Source organism: Tinamus guttatus, unplaced genomic scaffold (genome assembly GCF_059628265.1).
Source record: "Tinamus guttatus ecotype Peru unplaced genomic scaffold, ASM5962826v1 Tinamus_guttatus_pri_ptg000245l, whole genome shotgun sequence".
Lineage (NCBI taxonomy): Eukaryota > Metazoa > Chordata > Aves > Tinamiformes > Tinamidae > Tinamus > Tinamus guttatus.
Window position 1 is genome coordinate 300,614 of NW_028288779.1, and position 16,200 is coordinate 316,813.

General features: G+C 44.0%; 1 protein-coding gene across 1 annotated transcript in view; it reads right to left on the minus strand.

The window, feature by feature from the left end:
* Nucleotides 1–2,168: 2,168 nt before the first annotated feature.
* The window catches only part of CAMK1D (calcium/calmodulin dependent protein kinase ID), a 184,941-nt gene continuing 170,909 nt past the window's right edge, over nt 2,169–16,200 (minus strand). The window contains exons 9-11 of the mRNA XM_088526310.1: nt 5,590–5,677; nt 5,235–5,373; nt 2,169–2,725 (exon numbers count right to left, since the gene is read on the minus strand). Coding sequence (XP_088382436.1) covers nt 2,604–2,725; nt 5,235–5,373; nt 5,590–5,677 — 349 coding nt within the window. The 3' untranslated portion in view covers nt 2,169–2,603. The remainder of the gene's footprint in view (nt 2,726–5,234; nt 5,374–5,589; nt 5,678–16,200) is intronic.

The following is a 16,200-nucleotide window of genomic DNA, read 5'->3' on the forward strand; positions in this document are numbered from 1 at the left end:
CACAGTGTGGGACCGAGGGGCCTCCCCTTGGCTGCAGAAGCCCAAATCTGCCTTCGCTTGCAGCTCTGCTCTTGGCTTCGCAGGTGGAAACCCATTTTTCTTGTTCTTTCTGTTTGGATGCTGTACTTCAATTCACGCCCAAAGCTACTAAATGAAGTTCAACCTCAGATTTTGGAAGAGACTGCAAAGAGGGGACTCTGGACCCCAGTCTGATGCAAAACTGTACAAAGATCAACAATTTCCCTATCCAAATCCTGCTCTTGGTTGCAGGTAAGTACCGAGAAGGCCAGTGACTTTACATAGAGGCAACTGCAGCAGACCATGGCCAGCTGAGCTGTGTATGGGACAAGGGCATGGAAGTGAGCCCTACAGCAAGGAGATCCCATGGACCTGGTCTGCCCAGGTCTTGGACAGAAGACCTCACCAGGGAAGTCATATGGAGCTTTGCTACCAACCTCAGAGAGACCTCACATCTGGCATCTTTCCTAAAACAAGAATATTGCAGCTTTTCAACTTTGCCACGGCAACCTTAGCCTGAGTAGGTCTACCACAGGTCACACACATCACTAACAGGCTTTGGGCTGGACTTACAGATGCCCCAAACTACAACAACCCAGTGGACATTTCTAGTGATGAGCAATTCTTGCAAGCTGGAGACCTGGCTCTCTAAGGTGGCCTCAGCCACAAGGTTTCCCAGGTGGCTATCTGGTCATGCTGGAGATGGAAACTCCCAGGAGACTTGGACTCTGTCCTCTCTGGAATCTGGGAACAGGTTAATACCAAGGAAACTGGAGATCTACTGTGTGCGCCAGCTCCAAGTGCCACCAAAGAGCGGTGCCACCTCCTCGAGTGGTGCCAGTGCTCCTTGGCACCAGCTTTTGCAGCCCTTAGCACTCCAAGCACGATGGACGAAATCCTGGCAGAAGACAAACAACCGAAGCAGGGTTTTGAAGTCTCAAGGAAAAGTATCTTATGGCTTATCTTATCTTATCGCAGCGCGGTCACTATTGCCATATACATTCAGCTGTGTCTGTGACTGGCTTTCCCAATTTCTTGCACGGGGTAAATGACACGAATGTGGCAGGAGAGCCCATTCGGGGGGAATGGCTTGTGCCTCTCTGCAGGCCAGAGCAGGAGCAGCTGCCTCCTCCTGTCCACCTCCCTCTCCTCCTCCTGGAAAGAAAACCGGAGCTGGGAATGGCACAAAAGCAACCTGGAGGCATCCAGTAACTGAGGGCAGACAGTTAACAGGTCTCCTCTCTAGTCCAAGCTGTTTAATGCACTTGCTGCACAGCAGGAACGGTGGCTGGTCCTAAATGACCCAGCCTGGGACCAGCACGCATGGCCTGGGAAGTGCATGTGTTTCAGCAAAAAAATAAAAACAAAAACAGAATAACTAAGTTAGCTTTTGTAGATGAACCCCTGGGGTGGAAGGGGTAGGGAGTCAGTGCCCCCATGTCTCCAAGCTCTGCTCACGGCCGCTGCTCCCGGCGATGGAGCCAGGATGCTCCCGGATCCCACACTCAGCGCCTGGGAAGTGCTGCGCGGAGGCGGGAGAGCGCCAGCCCTTTTCTAGGAGGTGAAACCCGGCACAACATAGAAATTAAGGTCCAAACATCCCCATTTGGTTTCCAGTATCTTAGTGGCTTAAGCAGCGGCTGCCCTCGAGGATGCCAAGCACCAGCATCCACAGCTGAAGCCGAGTGGAGACCTTGACCAAGGGCAAGGCCAGGCCTGGAGGCTGCTGAGCTAAACATCTCACCAAGGCTCCCACAGGAACTTGGGGCAGAACAAAACCAGCACTCTGGGCCCCACATCATCCTTTCCTCTTGCCCAAAGGGACTTTGGAAGGGGTAAGAGCTGCAAAATGGGACTCTACCGCTCTGCTGGCTCTGCTCCCGTGGGCTCCCAAAAGGCACCAAATCTGAGCTTCCAGCTGGGGGCAATTCCACTCTCGCCATGGCTTTCAAGGAGGAGGAGGGGAGGGAAAGCAGCAGTTTTTCTTAATCTGAGCAGTATCAGCTCTGCTAAAGCCAGACAGATTCGCAGTCCAATTTGAGGCATTAAAAATGGCATGCCATTGCAATCCTCCTGTGTTGCAAAGTTAATGTATATTCCTACTTACAGAAATAGCCTATCCCCCAGCAAACTGGAAGGAGGAACATTACTGGAAGTACTTTTTAAAAGAAAAAAATATATATATATAATGCTCAGAAAAGTATCTCTATTTAAATAATCCAGTTGAGATGTTCGTAGTTAATGGAAAAAAAAATACAACATATACTGTTACCTACACTGAGAAAAGAGTAAATCGCTGGGGAAAAGAATGAGTGTTCATTAGTTAGATCATTGCTAGACTCACATATATATATATATATTTATATATATGTATATATATGTACAGCACCAGAGACTGTTAGATCCATTCCCCCTGGAGTCATTGCAGTTTGTGATAAATGAAACATTTCAGAATTGCAGTATAAAATATGGCCATAAAAAATCTTCTTTCTTCTAGTCCTTCGCTGAGCGCGCGATGCAGGGTGGGATCGCTCCGAGAAACCCGCCGGCGCCGACGCCGGGAACGCTGCTCCCGCCTGCGCCCGTCACTTGCTCCCTGTGTGCACTGTTGTCACTGTGGTGGGTCTGGGTCTCCGGTCCCCTCCTACTGCAGAAACGCCCGAAGAAGCGGACGAAACAAAACTACACAGAGTGGATGGAGACATACCTGGAAGGGAAGGTGGAAAGGTTGTTAGAAAGGGGATCTGGGGGCAAAGCTGCAGTTCCCTTCCTGGAGCGCTTGAGTGGAGAAGAGCCCACCCTGCCCACCGTGACGGGGTAACCTGGTGTCTCCTGTTGTCCCTGCCAAGCAGCCCTTCACCCGCTGATACCCCGGGCGGTCGTACATATGTGGCACGATGGTGAAAAACATCCCATTTTGGTATCTACAGACCGATTCCCCAACTCCGTGGCTGAAGACCTCGATTTTGTCTGCTGCTATAAAGAGTCCTTCAAACTTCCCACCGGAATGATCCTTGCTCAGAAGAATTCTCCTCATGAGCATATTCAAGGTGACTAAACTTTTCTCATCACTGGATGTAGCTAAACAAACCGACTGCACATCTGCACTAAAAAACATCCCTTAGCATCCTGCAAAGCTGGTGATAAAGTACAGCAGGCCCAACAAATTGGTGAGTTCCAATAAATCTTGAGGGAACACAGACTTGTCTGACTTGGAGATCATCCTAGCGACACAGGTTACTGCAGGTTTTGCTGCCATGCCTCCAGGACCACCTATCCAAACCCAAATCTTAGCCAGGCAGCTGCTTTTGAACTAATCAAAAACCTCTGATAAGATTTTTTTTTATGCAAAATTGTTTTCTTAACTAAATGAAAATGGCAAGAGAAGGTGAAACCTGAGCCACAGCTTTGAAAAACACAACCCTCTAAAACGCAACTCCTGAAAACCCAAAACGTGCTTGGTTTTGAAGGAATCTTGGGTCCACTATTCCAACATGATCTCAGCATTTTCTCTGGAAAATATTAATGTCGAGAACTACAATATATCTTAGCCAGGATTCCCAGTGCATGAACTACCCCCTTCAAGGGCTGCCGAGTCCTCACAATTGCACCTCTGATTCTCCTGGGTTGTGCAGCAACTTGTGCAGTCAGCAGCCCTGTAAGCACCTGTGTGCAAAGAAAGCTGAGCCCCTAAGAGGAAAGCGATTAGAAATAATGGCTAGCTTTTTTTTTTTTTTCCTGGTGAGTAAAGGATGAGTAAAAACTATATGGATGTATGCTCAGTCTACAGGTTTGTGTATACTTGGGATCTTTCTGCTTGTTGTAACTTTTATATAGTTTTCCACTCTTCAAGGTGCTTACTGGCATCTCCAAACCGATCCCTTTAATTAATTTCTCTGGGAAAGGAAAGATCTTCTGTATTCGCTGACAAGTTTTGTTGTTGTTGTTGTTGGATTCAGCTTGGGATGCCTGGAAATCTGTTGATATTTTTCTGCCTCGTATTTCAGGCATTAAGAAAAAGTTCACCTGTCTCAGCATATCTGGTTTTACCCTTTGCATTCTGGCTGACTTCTCCATCACTTTAAAATATTCCTTGCCCTGATGCTGTACAGGACCTGCTGAATTCAGCTGTGGTTTAATGGATTTTGTTCTCTTCCCAGCTTTCTGGTGGACAGGTACTTTCCCATGCCTGTTGTACTACTTGGGGATAATAATGAACAATAATTTGAGAGTGTTCATTAATGGGATACAGGCAGACTAATTATCTGCTCATTACATTTAACAACAAAACACGCTCTCAGATGCTCTGGACCTAACCGAGGTCTAGCTTGACCATACCGAGGTAGAAACCAAAGCAAGACTTGCTTTTAATTTCAAGTTTATCTTCCTCCATTGCAGGATGCAAAAGTCTCTACAAGTGGGCAGATGGGACTGGTAAATAAGTGCTCAAAACCATGGATTAAATAAACATCATTGCAAAGAAGCATTTCTGTCTTCCAAATGATCCCTCCACTGCCAGGTCTCATCTCCTGGCAGAAAAAATATATACCCCAAGCATCTGACTCCATCAGGCAGCTTGAAAATCTCAATTACAGCATACAGCAAAAAAGGCAGCAGGCCAAGACTCATTGTGGCGCACAGGCTCGGGGTTTTGCTAAAACAAATGAGCTTCTTAGTACAGGAGCTTAATTTGGCCCAGCAAGAACAACACTAGGGCAGCCGGGCAGCATCCGTCTCCTCCATGCAAAAGGGAAAGGGAAAGCAGGCCAATTTTACTGAAAACTTTTAATCACAAAACTCATATATAAACACTTTGAGTAAACTTCTTCAGCTTTCAACCAAATACATGTTTTGCTGTGGGGGTCTGGCTTTTTTTTCGCCCTGACAAAAAGCTCATATACTGCATGAGAAGCAGTCTCCTTTCCAAAACGCACTGAGCTGAAAACTCAGTTTCTTATTGCAGAAGCTTTTTCTGCCCTGAATCTTTATTCTTATTTTTTTCTCCAACTAAAAGAGAAGGCCGCAGTCCATTTCCAGTCTTTATTTTAAACATCTGCTCCAGCGGAGCAGAAACTGCTGGCGGCTGGGACTGCAGCTGGGACATCAAAGAGAAAAACACGGTTCCCTTGGCGCTTTTGGGCTGCCCCAAAGCTGGCGGGATGAAGCCGCAGCCTCATCCGGAGGGGCCAGACGAGGCTCTCGCTGCGGGTACTCACGGTCCTTGCGGGTGGCTCCGTCGGGAAGCGGCGCGGCCAGGCTGAGGGTGCTCGAGACGCCGGCGCTCGCGCTGTCCAGGCTGCTGCCGAGGTGCAACCGCCTCATGTGCCTCACGACCGCCGTGGCGTTGAACGCTTGCTGCGGGGAAAGAGAGTTACCTTTGTTACGCTCAATCCGCAGCATCCTACATGAAAGGCCCGAGAGGTCATGCAACCTGCGTGCAACTGGACCAGCAGCTTTGTCTGAAAATCTGAAATCTGCATTGCTACACCAAAAGGGCAGCTATACAGCTGTTGCTTTAGCAGAATAGTATCTCAAAGCTCTACCGTGCAGACCTGCAGTTGGGTCACTTACTCTCCATTTGCTTTTTGCAAAGTTCTTTCGGATCTGAGCGCTCACAGACTCGTGGATGTTTTTGTTGAGTGCTGTATCACCAGCAATCCTGAAACAGAGAAACAAGACAGGTTTGAATGGATCTTTAGCTCTCCTTTAATGCTCTTCTTGCCCTCATCTCAGCAGAAAGCTGGTCCAAGACGTGGTTGCTCCTACGGTGATGATGATTTCAGTGACACAAGGCCTCAGACTTCCCCCTGTTGTCACTGCTGGCAGCAGTGGTGGAAAATCTGGGGCAATAAAATCAAGCATAGATAAGGCTTGGAGGTTTGGCAGCTACAAAGAGGTATGACCTTATTTTTTTGGTGCGTGGCTGCTTTCTGTCACCGTTACAGCCCTAGATGAAAACATTCCCTTTTTCCTCCCGCCTTTACTTCTGAAGATTTAACATCAACATGTTGAGACTACTTTTAGCCTCAGCCTCAGCAGTTTCCAGAGCCACTCCAACCTGTCTGATTTCTGTTTGCACTAGAGATTTTCCTGCTACCCTGCAATGTACATAGCTATCCATCATGATTAATACAAATTTACAGTAGACCAGATACATGGACTCTCTCACTAAAGAAGCACAGGCTGTACAAATAGCTTAAGATGAGCATTACATGACCTAAAAACTTGTCTGATGTTGTACAGACAGCTTCTTGAACAGATAAAGACATATTAAAATCTCTGGTAAATGTACATTTTTTCAAGTGAATTGTATTGATTCATTTAACTTGTTGAGATATGAGATCTACTGGAAGGGTAGGCACTGTAGTGTAATGATGTTGGGTCATGCGATGGGTAAATCCTTCATTGCTATCTAAGGTAGACGAAGCAAAGGAATCAAGGATTGCCTCCTATGTTATATGTGGCACGACATTTTCAGAAGTCAATTCTGTAGAAACTCCAAGTTTATTAGTGATAAAAATCGGTCAGAAAGTGCAGAAGCAAGACATTTATTAGGCCCAGAGCCATCATTGTGCAGGGATCCCCAGTAACCAAATCAGACATTGTAGGAGACTCAGAAGTCTAGCCCAGCCCTCCCACCCCTGTTCTGTCAAAATAATTGTTGACAGATATTTGGCTAACCAGTTCTTAAAGACCCCCAAAGATGAAGACTGCTGAGGCAACCTATTCCCATGCTTCACTGTCTTCCAGTTTATTCCCTCTGTCTCTGAAGCATCCTTCTACATATTTGAAGACTGTTATCATGTCTTCTCCCATTTTCTCTTCTCTAGACTAAACAAACCAATTTGCTCACTGTTTCTTCATAACTCATATTTTCTAATTCTCTGATCTAGTGAACTTCTCTGGACTTTCTCCAAATAGCCCACATCTTCCTTAAATGCACTACCCAAACTATTCACTGTTTTCCCACTAAGGCAGAAAAATGGGAGCATTACTTTCTATTTTTTAAAGATCAAACTCTGCTTACACATGTCAATCTGCTGTTTCCTTTTTATGTATCCCATTAATTGGAGATATTTCTTTCAATTTGCCCAGATCATTCTGAACTGCAACCCTGTTTTCACAGGACTAGGAGCTCTTTCTACCTTGATGTTAACATCACAGCTACTAAGCACTGGCTGGGATCCAGTCTGCTCTACCCTCCTTTCTGCTGTTATCACTCACCCAAAATGTATAAGGGATGAGAGGCACTACTTACTCCTGGGTGGAAGGCAAGGGACCTATCCTGTATCTCTTGAAAATGGACAGCCACTAATCTCATCCTTTTAAAACTGAGTTAATCTACATATAGTTATTTAACAATATCCAGTTTCCTTCTGGAGCCAAAAGGAAAGCAATGGTTCTCATTTAGAGTAGTCTCTGTCCAGCTGGGGAGGACACTTGTCAGACCACCCCCATCTTGAGCAGATGGAAAAGCTGGTACCATGAGCAAAACATGGCTCCTAAATGGTTCCTAAATGGATAAACATGGTTCCTCAATGGCTAAAGAAACCTGACGCTGTCTCTTGCTTGCCTAAGCTGTTGATGGAGAAGGGGAGGTGTTTGACTGGAAGATATTCAGATGTTCTTCTAAAGAGGTTGCCTTCTGAACACCTCTCCTTCTGATTTGAGGGAAATTGGCCTGGGTTTCTGACCAGGGCCAGACAGAAAAATTTTGGTGAGGCAGCATCTAGATTAAGCAACATATTCCCTCTTCCCTTTAGTGTCCTTCACTAAAAATAGGGACAGCTGTGAATCCCACCAATATATTCTCTTAGATAGACAAGGAACCCTTGGCACTGGAGCTGCACCCACCATTTAGTGCACTTTTCGTGTTTCTCTAGCATCTTGTGAGGTAGTTTCTACAGTTTTATTACAGCCACATCTGCATGACACAAGTGGCACAATACAGGGTGTCCCTGACTGACTCCAGATCACTCCGATTGTCATCAGGAAATGCTATATCCCATTCCGAGATGAGCCAGCATCCCGAGGACAGAATGGCTGGATTGCCTGTCCTGCATGGCTAGTTAGTGTAGGTGCATGAGCGTGTAGGTGCAGGCAGCTACCACGGCACTCTGCTCCATCCAAAAACATCCCCTTGGTGAAAGCATCCGCCTTCAGGGAGCCCTGACTGTCACTACAGGTCTGCAGAAGAAACCTAAATCATTTAGCCAAGAACTTAATAGGCAGAGAAATACAAGCCAGAGTGTCAGTCCAATAACCGATCATAAAGATAAAGCCATTAAGAGAAAATTACTTACATTTGCAAGGAACAACTTTTTCTTCTGAGGCTAATGAAGCGTTTTGCTTTACGAACAAGAGTGTTAACAAGCTGCATGAGAACAGATCGTATTTCCCACTTGTCAAATTTTATTTTGGAAACACAAGCAGAATGAGTTCCTGGGGTTTGATACCCCTGCCAACAATTCTAGAAGATCTTTCCTGTCAGTCTCCACAAGGATTTGAAAATGCATTTTTGCTATATGAAACTTTTCATCAGATATGTATCATAGACAAGCTATATATATATATTTTTCAAGTTTAGGGATCATTTTCTGAAATGATGGTGAGGTTTGGTGTGCTGGTTTCAATAAGATTTCCTATAGTTTACAAACTGCTTCTACTATCACTGTCTTTGTAAAGCGATTTTGGTAATGCTGGAAAAATGCTCTTTAGGATCTAGGATCTCCCTGTTTCTCAAGCAGGGAGAATAGGACATGTTTACTTCACAAGGGGATGGACAGACATCCCGTGAATCCCTGGAACACGACAGTCATGGGGATCATTCTAGACCTAAGGTCTCTTCAGAAACACATGCAATAATGGTTTAGATGGCAATTTTTCATCAGAGCACAGCAACAACAATAGGGCTAAGCTAGTACAGCAGAATTATGTTAGCAGACATGCTGGGATGCTCAACAGCATGGCCCAAAATGCAGACCAGGCCAGAACTTTTCCACAGCATTAACTGTTAACAGTAAAACACTGCAGTAACAAAAGGACTGTGTATTTATACTGCATTTTGCACATGGTGGATCTTCAAACTTCTATAAAATACCTAAGGAAACCCCAAAAGATCTGGGGGTTTGCCCATTCTCTGCTGGTGTCCTGGTGGTTTAAGGACAGAGGCAAGAGAGGTGGAGGTTAGCAGGTACAAATCATATCTTTTATTACATCAGCTGGTAGAGCTTGAAAAAAACAGATCAAGTTTTTGGGCACACAAACCCCTTTGAGGTGGGCTTCATGAGCATCATCTCGTCTTTAATCATGAACTTTAATTCTTGTGCTGAGAGGATGATGTATGAATTTAACAGAAACACTAGTTTTACAGCACAGCATAATCTCCCTCCTACCTCTCCCTTCTACCATTCACTAACTCTCCAAGTTCACAGGCTAGAAAACATCTTGTTTTTTTTTAATTTTAGGAGAGAATTGCATTTTTTCCTCCCTCCCTTGCACTTACACCACATTCCCTTCTACAGGAGTCAACCACACTTGCTCTGCAAGACAGCCATCTTCTCCTTTAGAAGCGGTCAGACCTACGTGTTATCTCATTAAACCCTAAGCAATAATTCTTAAGTCTGAATTTAACTTTGAAGCTAACTATGTCAGGACTGAATATCATTTTCTGAAATCTTGTTGTTTTCCAACTGTACCAGTGAGTCCAGTAAAGGATATAACTTTTACCTACCACACACACAGATACGCACAAAGAAAATGAAATTAGAAGAAGGTACCATCTATTATAATGCTGAGCCTCACACATAACTGAGCAAGGACTGAATGCCCTAACTGGAACTAGGCTTTTATCTCTGGGTCACTATTTTGCAGAGCTTGAGAACACCTGCATCCTGGCAGCTGTTTGGGGAACTTTATGTTGAAGTGGGTATTTTATCCAGTTGCAAATATGTCAGTGTCTATATCACATGGGATACTAAACTGTATCTTGCAAAAATGGTTTCAGTGTAAAAGCTAAGAGCTAGAGAAGACCCAAGGACTGGGTTTCATTAGAGGTCTCAAAGCAAGTGGCTCTGTAGAAGTTAATTTTGCAGCTACCGACAAGGCTTTATGAAGTTTAGGAGTTGGACTGAGTATAATGAACTTCTAAGAAATTAATAGGTGAAGCCTTCAAGGGCTTGAGGCAGTGGAGGGAGATGAGGAGGCCCACAAACATGCAGAGCTGGATATCGAGAGCCACAATTTGATCACTTGCAAATACTCTACAAATGCTTCCACTGAAGCTATTAGGGATACTTCCCTTGGATAACTGTAACAAAGCTGGCTCTGCATACAAGAGGAATCTAATCTAACGACCAAATATTATTTCATATAATCCAATTTATTTTAGCTCTCTATCTGAGTTCAGAGCTATTACAGCAATTTATCTATCTATAGCTCTTCTAAGCTTTAGAAGGAACCTCCGACAAAGATGAAAACAAGAAGTTTCCTCGTCGATGTCTCTGTGCTAACATACTGCAGACACATGTTTCTCCCTGTCCGCAGTGGCAGGCGGGGTCTTTCATCTGGTATTATTTTCTGAACCTCCACACTCACTGCAGGCCGCCAACTCAAACGCTGTGCTGGCCAAACAGGACTTGGAAATACTCTTGAATATGATGACAGGAAACATAGGGCTAGCTCTAATGGATAATACCAAAGGACCATAATTCTTCTGATAATATATATATAGATACACATACACACATGCGTGTGTATAAATACACAGACACACAGTATCAGTAACGCTCCAAAATAAACAGAGTGCCGGGATGCACTAGATAAGAGTTTGATTTAATGTTGTAAACATCAGCAGTTCCTTCAAGGAGCCCTTTTCACACTTCAAATAACAATGTCTCAGAACTGAGCTCTTTATAAACCATGTCTTTTCCCTGGGTGGAAATTATTATCTGGCTGGTGCACTCTCACACATAATAAACACTCGGGGTCACGGTCACAATTTGCAGAGGCTCAGCCCTTATCAGAGCCTGGTGATTCCTAGGCATAGGCGAGGAGGGAAAGCTAAGCTGTGGTGACCCTCCGTGTCCTGCAAGTTTCCCAGATACACATGGACGTGTGAGTAGCTCACAGCTTTCCCCAGACGTGACCTCTATATTTCTCTGAAAAGCAGGGACGGACTTCCCAGATTTTCATATGAGAGCTGGGATCCAAGGATGCATTGAGAAGGGCCTTCTCCAGGACCTAGGATGGACATCAATGTCCCTCTCTACCAGCAGTGCAGAAAAGTGAGGGCCACAGTCACATCTCCTGACACAGGGGTCTAATTTAGCTGCTTCAGCCTTCTCCTCTCCCATACAGTTTTTGCATCCATATGGGGTGATGATACAAACCACCTCTCAACTTCTGGTACTCTGAGACATGGATAGGTCTCCTAGGTCATCTTTAGAAGCGTAACAGGCTTCAGCGCACAGTTCTAAATACCATCTACAGTCACCTGGAAAAATGTGTGACACAGCAAATAAATTCATAGCACATCTTCCAAGTCCTTTAGTGCCCTCTCAACCTCCTCTGCTCCCTTTGAGGATGGTTTTCTTTCCCTATGACCCAAGGCTGGAGGCTGAATTTGGGGTGATCCTGGAGCTGCAAGTCTCAGTTTGACCTCACAGGGAGTCCAGTGTTACCCTACAGCTGGCCAAAAACAGCTCCTCAGTTTTCTGCAGCTTGCTCTTAATCACTGCAGACCGAGCTACTGGCTTGGAACAGGATGTGGATTCTGCCATGGCAGTATATTGAATAAGCTTAATTGCTGTCATTAATATGACCTCAGGAAGCATTAAAATGTATCAGGCTGCAGCAAAATTATACCCCTCTTTTGTTACCTTTGTTCTTCATGTCATTTCTGAAAAGTCACAATGGAATAACCAAGCAGAACATTACACCTTTGCAACACATCATAAACACTGCAAGCCTAAGTGAAAGATATGCTACAAAATAAATAATGTTTCTGATGGAAAGCATAAATCACCTACATGTTAAACCGGAGAAATCTGTGTAAATGTACAGACTGTAAAGACTGGGGTGTAACCACTCTATCAACAGGTCTTACATATTGTACTCTTTTTGTTACCATACTTCACTGCAATTATTAGCCTCCTTTTCTGCCAACTCCAATTTTAACATACCGTCCCCTTGCCAAGGCCACTTGATTAAAAATAGAAAAACATCACGTAAATGCAGGCATGTGGGGAGCAGATACAGCACAGAAAAATGGGTCACTGGAAAGAAACATTTACTTTTCTTAGGGAATTATCCTGTATAAATATTTAGTCATGTAAATAGGTGGATATTCTCGAGTAGTTTCCTGAAATTCAAAAGGTTACTAACCACAAAGGCACAAATGTGACATCTTGCAAGATTCAGGTCTTACAAGTCTTACCAACTTATTTGTTTGGAAATCTTTAATAAAAACCTGATAATGGGATCATTTTGATATTTTCAAATGCTACAGTGAAACAACTAAATCTCATGGCAGTCAACCATCTCTTAAGTAGTTAAATATTTTTATCACAATCCAATTATAATGTATTTGTAAATATTCTTGTTTGGATAAATTTCTTCCTAATTGTTTGTAGCTGATCCTAAAGATCTATCACTTCAGGAAAAGATTTCACAGGAGGAGGAAAGCTGGAAAATGTCACTATATGGAGCTAACTTCTCTGTTATACTGTTTATCTCTCATTTGTACAGAATCAGTTACTTGAGTAGATGCTCTGCGTTCAGCTGTGGAGATAAGAAACCAAATCCTAACTCCCAAAGGAGTCAGTGACAAAATTGCCATTGACCTCAGTGGAATTAGTACTTCACGTCATGTGAACTATTCGGTTCAAAGACACTTCTCCCTTATTTTCTTCTACCGATCTAGCAAAGAATACCTTTTATGAAATACAATTAAGAATCACTCCAAGGAAAAGTGCTCTCCAAGAGCATAACATTTGTGGGACCACCTCAAACCTGACCATCTGCTTGTGCCAAGGCTATCTTGGACCATCTCCTTGAGGGTTATGGCCTCATCACTTCTCATCACATCCAGAGAAGGCAGCACTTTGGAGACAGACTGGAAGATGGGATCTGCAGCGGGGACACATGCTGGGAGATGAGTTCTCATAGGGAAAGGCAAGAGGGAATGTCCCCCTGATAAAAGTCTTGGTAGCCTCTCTTTGCTGGCTGAAGACTTGCACCGTTATCTCAGACTGCTGTAACACTGAATGCTAGCAGGAGATGCAAGAGCTCAAGCCTGGACTTGCTGGAAGCTTAAATATAGCTGGTTGAGGAAGAAAATGATAGGAAACACAGAGCTCTCCTCTTCCACTGAAAAGCCCTCTTTGCCTTATTTAAAAGGAAGGCGAGGACACCACTGCAATAGATATAATGCCTAGAATGAGAAAAACAAAAGCAGTAAAAAAACCCTCATTATTTTCTGGCATGAGCCATCTGTAAGGAAAATGCTTCTTGAGTAGTGGCTTGGCGAAAGGAGATCTTAGCATTAAATCTGAAATAAGAGATAATATCCGGGTGAGTAGCCTTGATGTTTATCTGAAAAGGCATTTTACTGCCATTTAGCACCACAGGATCCAAACCCTCAGAAAAATCACTGCACCACTCTCTGGAGAGGTCGATAACCGAAACACGTTACAGGGAATTTTTCAGAGGAAGGGGGAATGCGAGATCAAGTCATTTACTCATGAGCACACTGGTGAGGACGAAACCAGATCCTGTGGCCTCCCTCCTGTGGTGTCATCTGCATGTTGGACATCTCTAAGGATGTTCCTGGGCCATGCCCACGCAGGCAGGTAGCCCTGTGAATGATCAGGACCTGGAAAATCAGCCTGTCAGAAAAACTCCTGCCACAGAAATGGGTGCGAATCCCATTTTGGGGGTTGTTTTTCAACCGAAGATAGGGTTCTGCTGAAAATATCACAAATTGTGGAACAGTCCACGAGTTTCCATTGGCCTCCAGCCATGACATGCAACGAAGAAAAGAAGAAAAAAACAGAATGAAAACACTTTTTATCATTTTGTTCCTTTAGGAGGGCCCAGAAGCTGTGTGCACCACAAGTGCCACGTTTCTTTGTTGCACTCCAGCAACCAACACAGATGCAGCTGGGCCAAGAGCTGGATGCATTCACTTTGTGTATCTTGGATGTAAGGCTTTGGAAAATCTGTCTTTCAGTTATACAAATGGTCACCTCGTTCTCTGCTGGGAGTTGCACTCCCATTGTTTATTCTGCATTTCTAATATTGACTTTTGTAACTTGTTTAATTTCCTGAGGCTCAGGTCAGTGTCATTTAAAAAATGCATTTTTTTCCTCTCACAAAAGCCAGCTTTCATTTCCCAAATTTCCTTGTGTCACATAGAAAACTGAGTTATTGGTGGGAACTACACTTACCGATGGGACACTGGAAAAAGGGAGGACATGGATCTTCTCCCCATCTCTCACTTGTATTCATGGCAGCCCCTCATCTAGCTAATAATCATCTATAAAATGTTTCTCCTTGCCATTACCTAAAAGACAAAGGGCGATTATCTTATATTCTATATGATTTGTGTTGTTTCCTACATCTCAAGCCTTTCCTAAGGCTTTTTTTAATTGTAAAAGCTGAGCCTCAATCTTAATCTATTTTGAACTCACAGCTCCTCGAAAATCTGCAGTCAGGCATTGGTACCTCATTCCCAATATGAAGAAATCGGTGCCATTTCACAGTATTTCTACAACTTTTGTGGTTACAACTTACTGAATTGCTTCATGAATGTCAAATTGTTAATTAATGATGACGGGGGTAATTCACCATCCTGCCTATCGGTAAAATATTATCAGCATCCTTCTTCTCTAAAAAGCTTTGAAAGGACTTACTTTCCATTCTGTCCTAGGACTGAAAAGCAGCAGTGAGATGAGACAAACCAGAGGATGTCAGAAAGAGAGTCAAAAACTCCTTGAAGGCAAAGTGAAATGTTTGCTCTGGAGCTACCGGTTGTAAGCTTTACTCTACATCAAAATTTAACATGATTGTAAGCTGGATGCCAGGATTGCTATCCCAGTTCTGCCCTTCTAGTGCTGGAAAGGTAGAGGACAGTGTCCATACCCACACCAGCCGGGGCAGCAGCAATGAGCAGAGTCCCAGCTAGAAAAGCTCCCCAGCCTCAGAGAGATGCAGCCTCTATCTCCCAAATTCATGTCTTCAGCTACTAGCAGAAAGTAGTGCTGCCTTAAAACCCACTAATAACCTTTAAGCCCATGCTTTTACACTCCATTATACTACTCAACACTAACCACTAGACTCAAATTCCATTACCAGGACAGCTTTGCAGTGCATCAAGCCCTTGAACTAGTTATGACACTAGCTCAGTGGCTTTCACAAGTGACTAAGTACACTGAGGAAGAATTTCATTTCACTGGGAAATTCAGAGATTAAGGCTATTATTCAGCCAGCCCTCCAGAACCTGCAAAAAGGAATGATAGTTGTGGTAATTATGATAGCATAAAAGCACAGTCTAATGCACACCTTGGCTGAAAATATTATGTAATTGACTCCTTTCTTTTGCAACTATTATAACCACGATGTCCAAAAATAATAACTTGCTTTGTACATAACAGGCCATGCCCTAAAAAACTTATATCTGAAGTCCAATTTGGGTGCAGTTAGCACCATGGGGTGATGTTAAGCCACTCAGGACTGGTCAAGAGTACACGAGCCATTCTCCTGTTTTGCCTATGTAATCCTGGGGTAACATTAGCTAAGACATCCATTTGCAAAACATTGTATAATTTAAAGCACTGAACAGAGATCTAAATTCTCACTGCAGACAGAGAGCATTGCCACAGACCCAAAATCAGCATAATGCTCTCCAGAGGGTCCTATGTCTTCCATTTGACAAGAGAGGGAAAACGGCAGGACTGAGCCTCACAGCAAACACCAGTTAAGTTCCTGAAGGGCCTGGAGTGACAGAGCAGACCAGCAACACGCGTGAAACACTGACAAGGACTTCTTACTTCACAAGGGTGCCCTTAAGTGCTCTGACACAACCTTGGTAAAGACCATTAAGTGCAAGTAGATACCCAATTTCTCACACATCTGCTGACTCCTACCTAAGTTCTTGCTCAAAAATCCAAATTCCAAATCTTG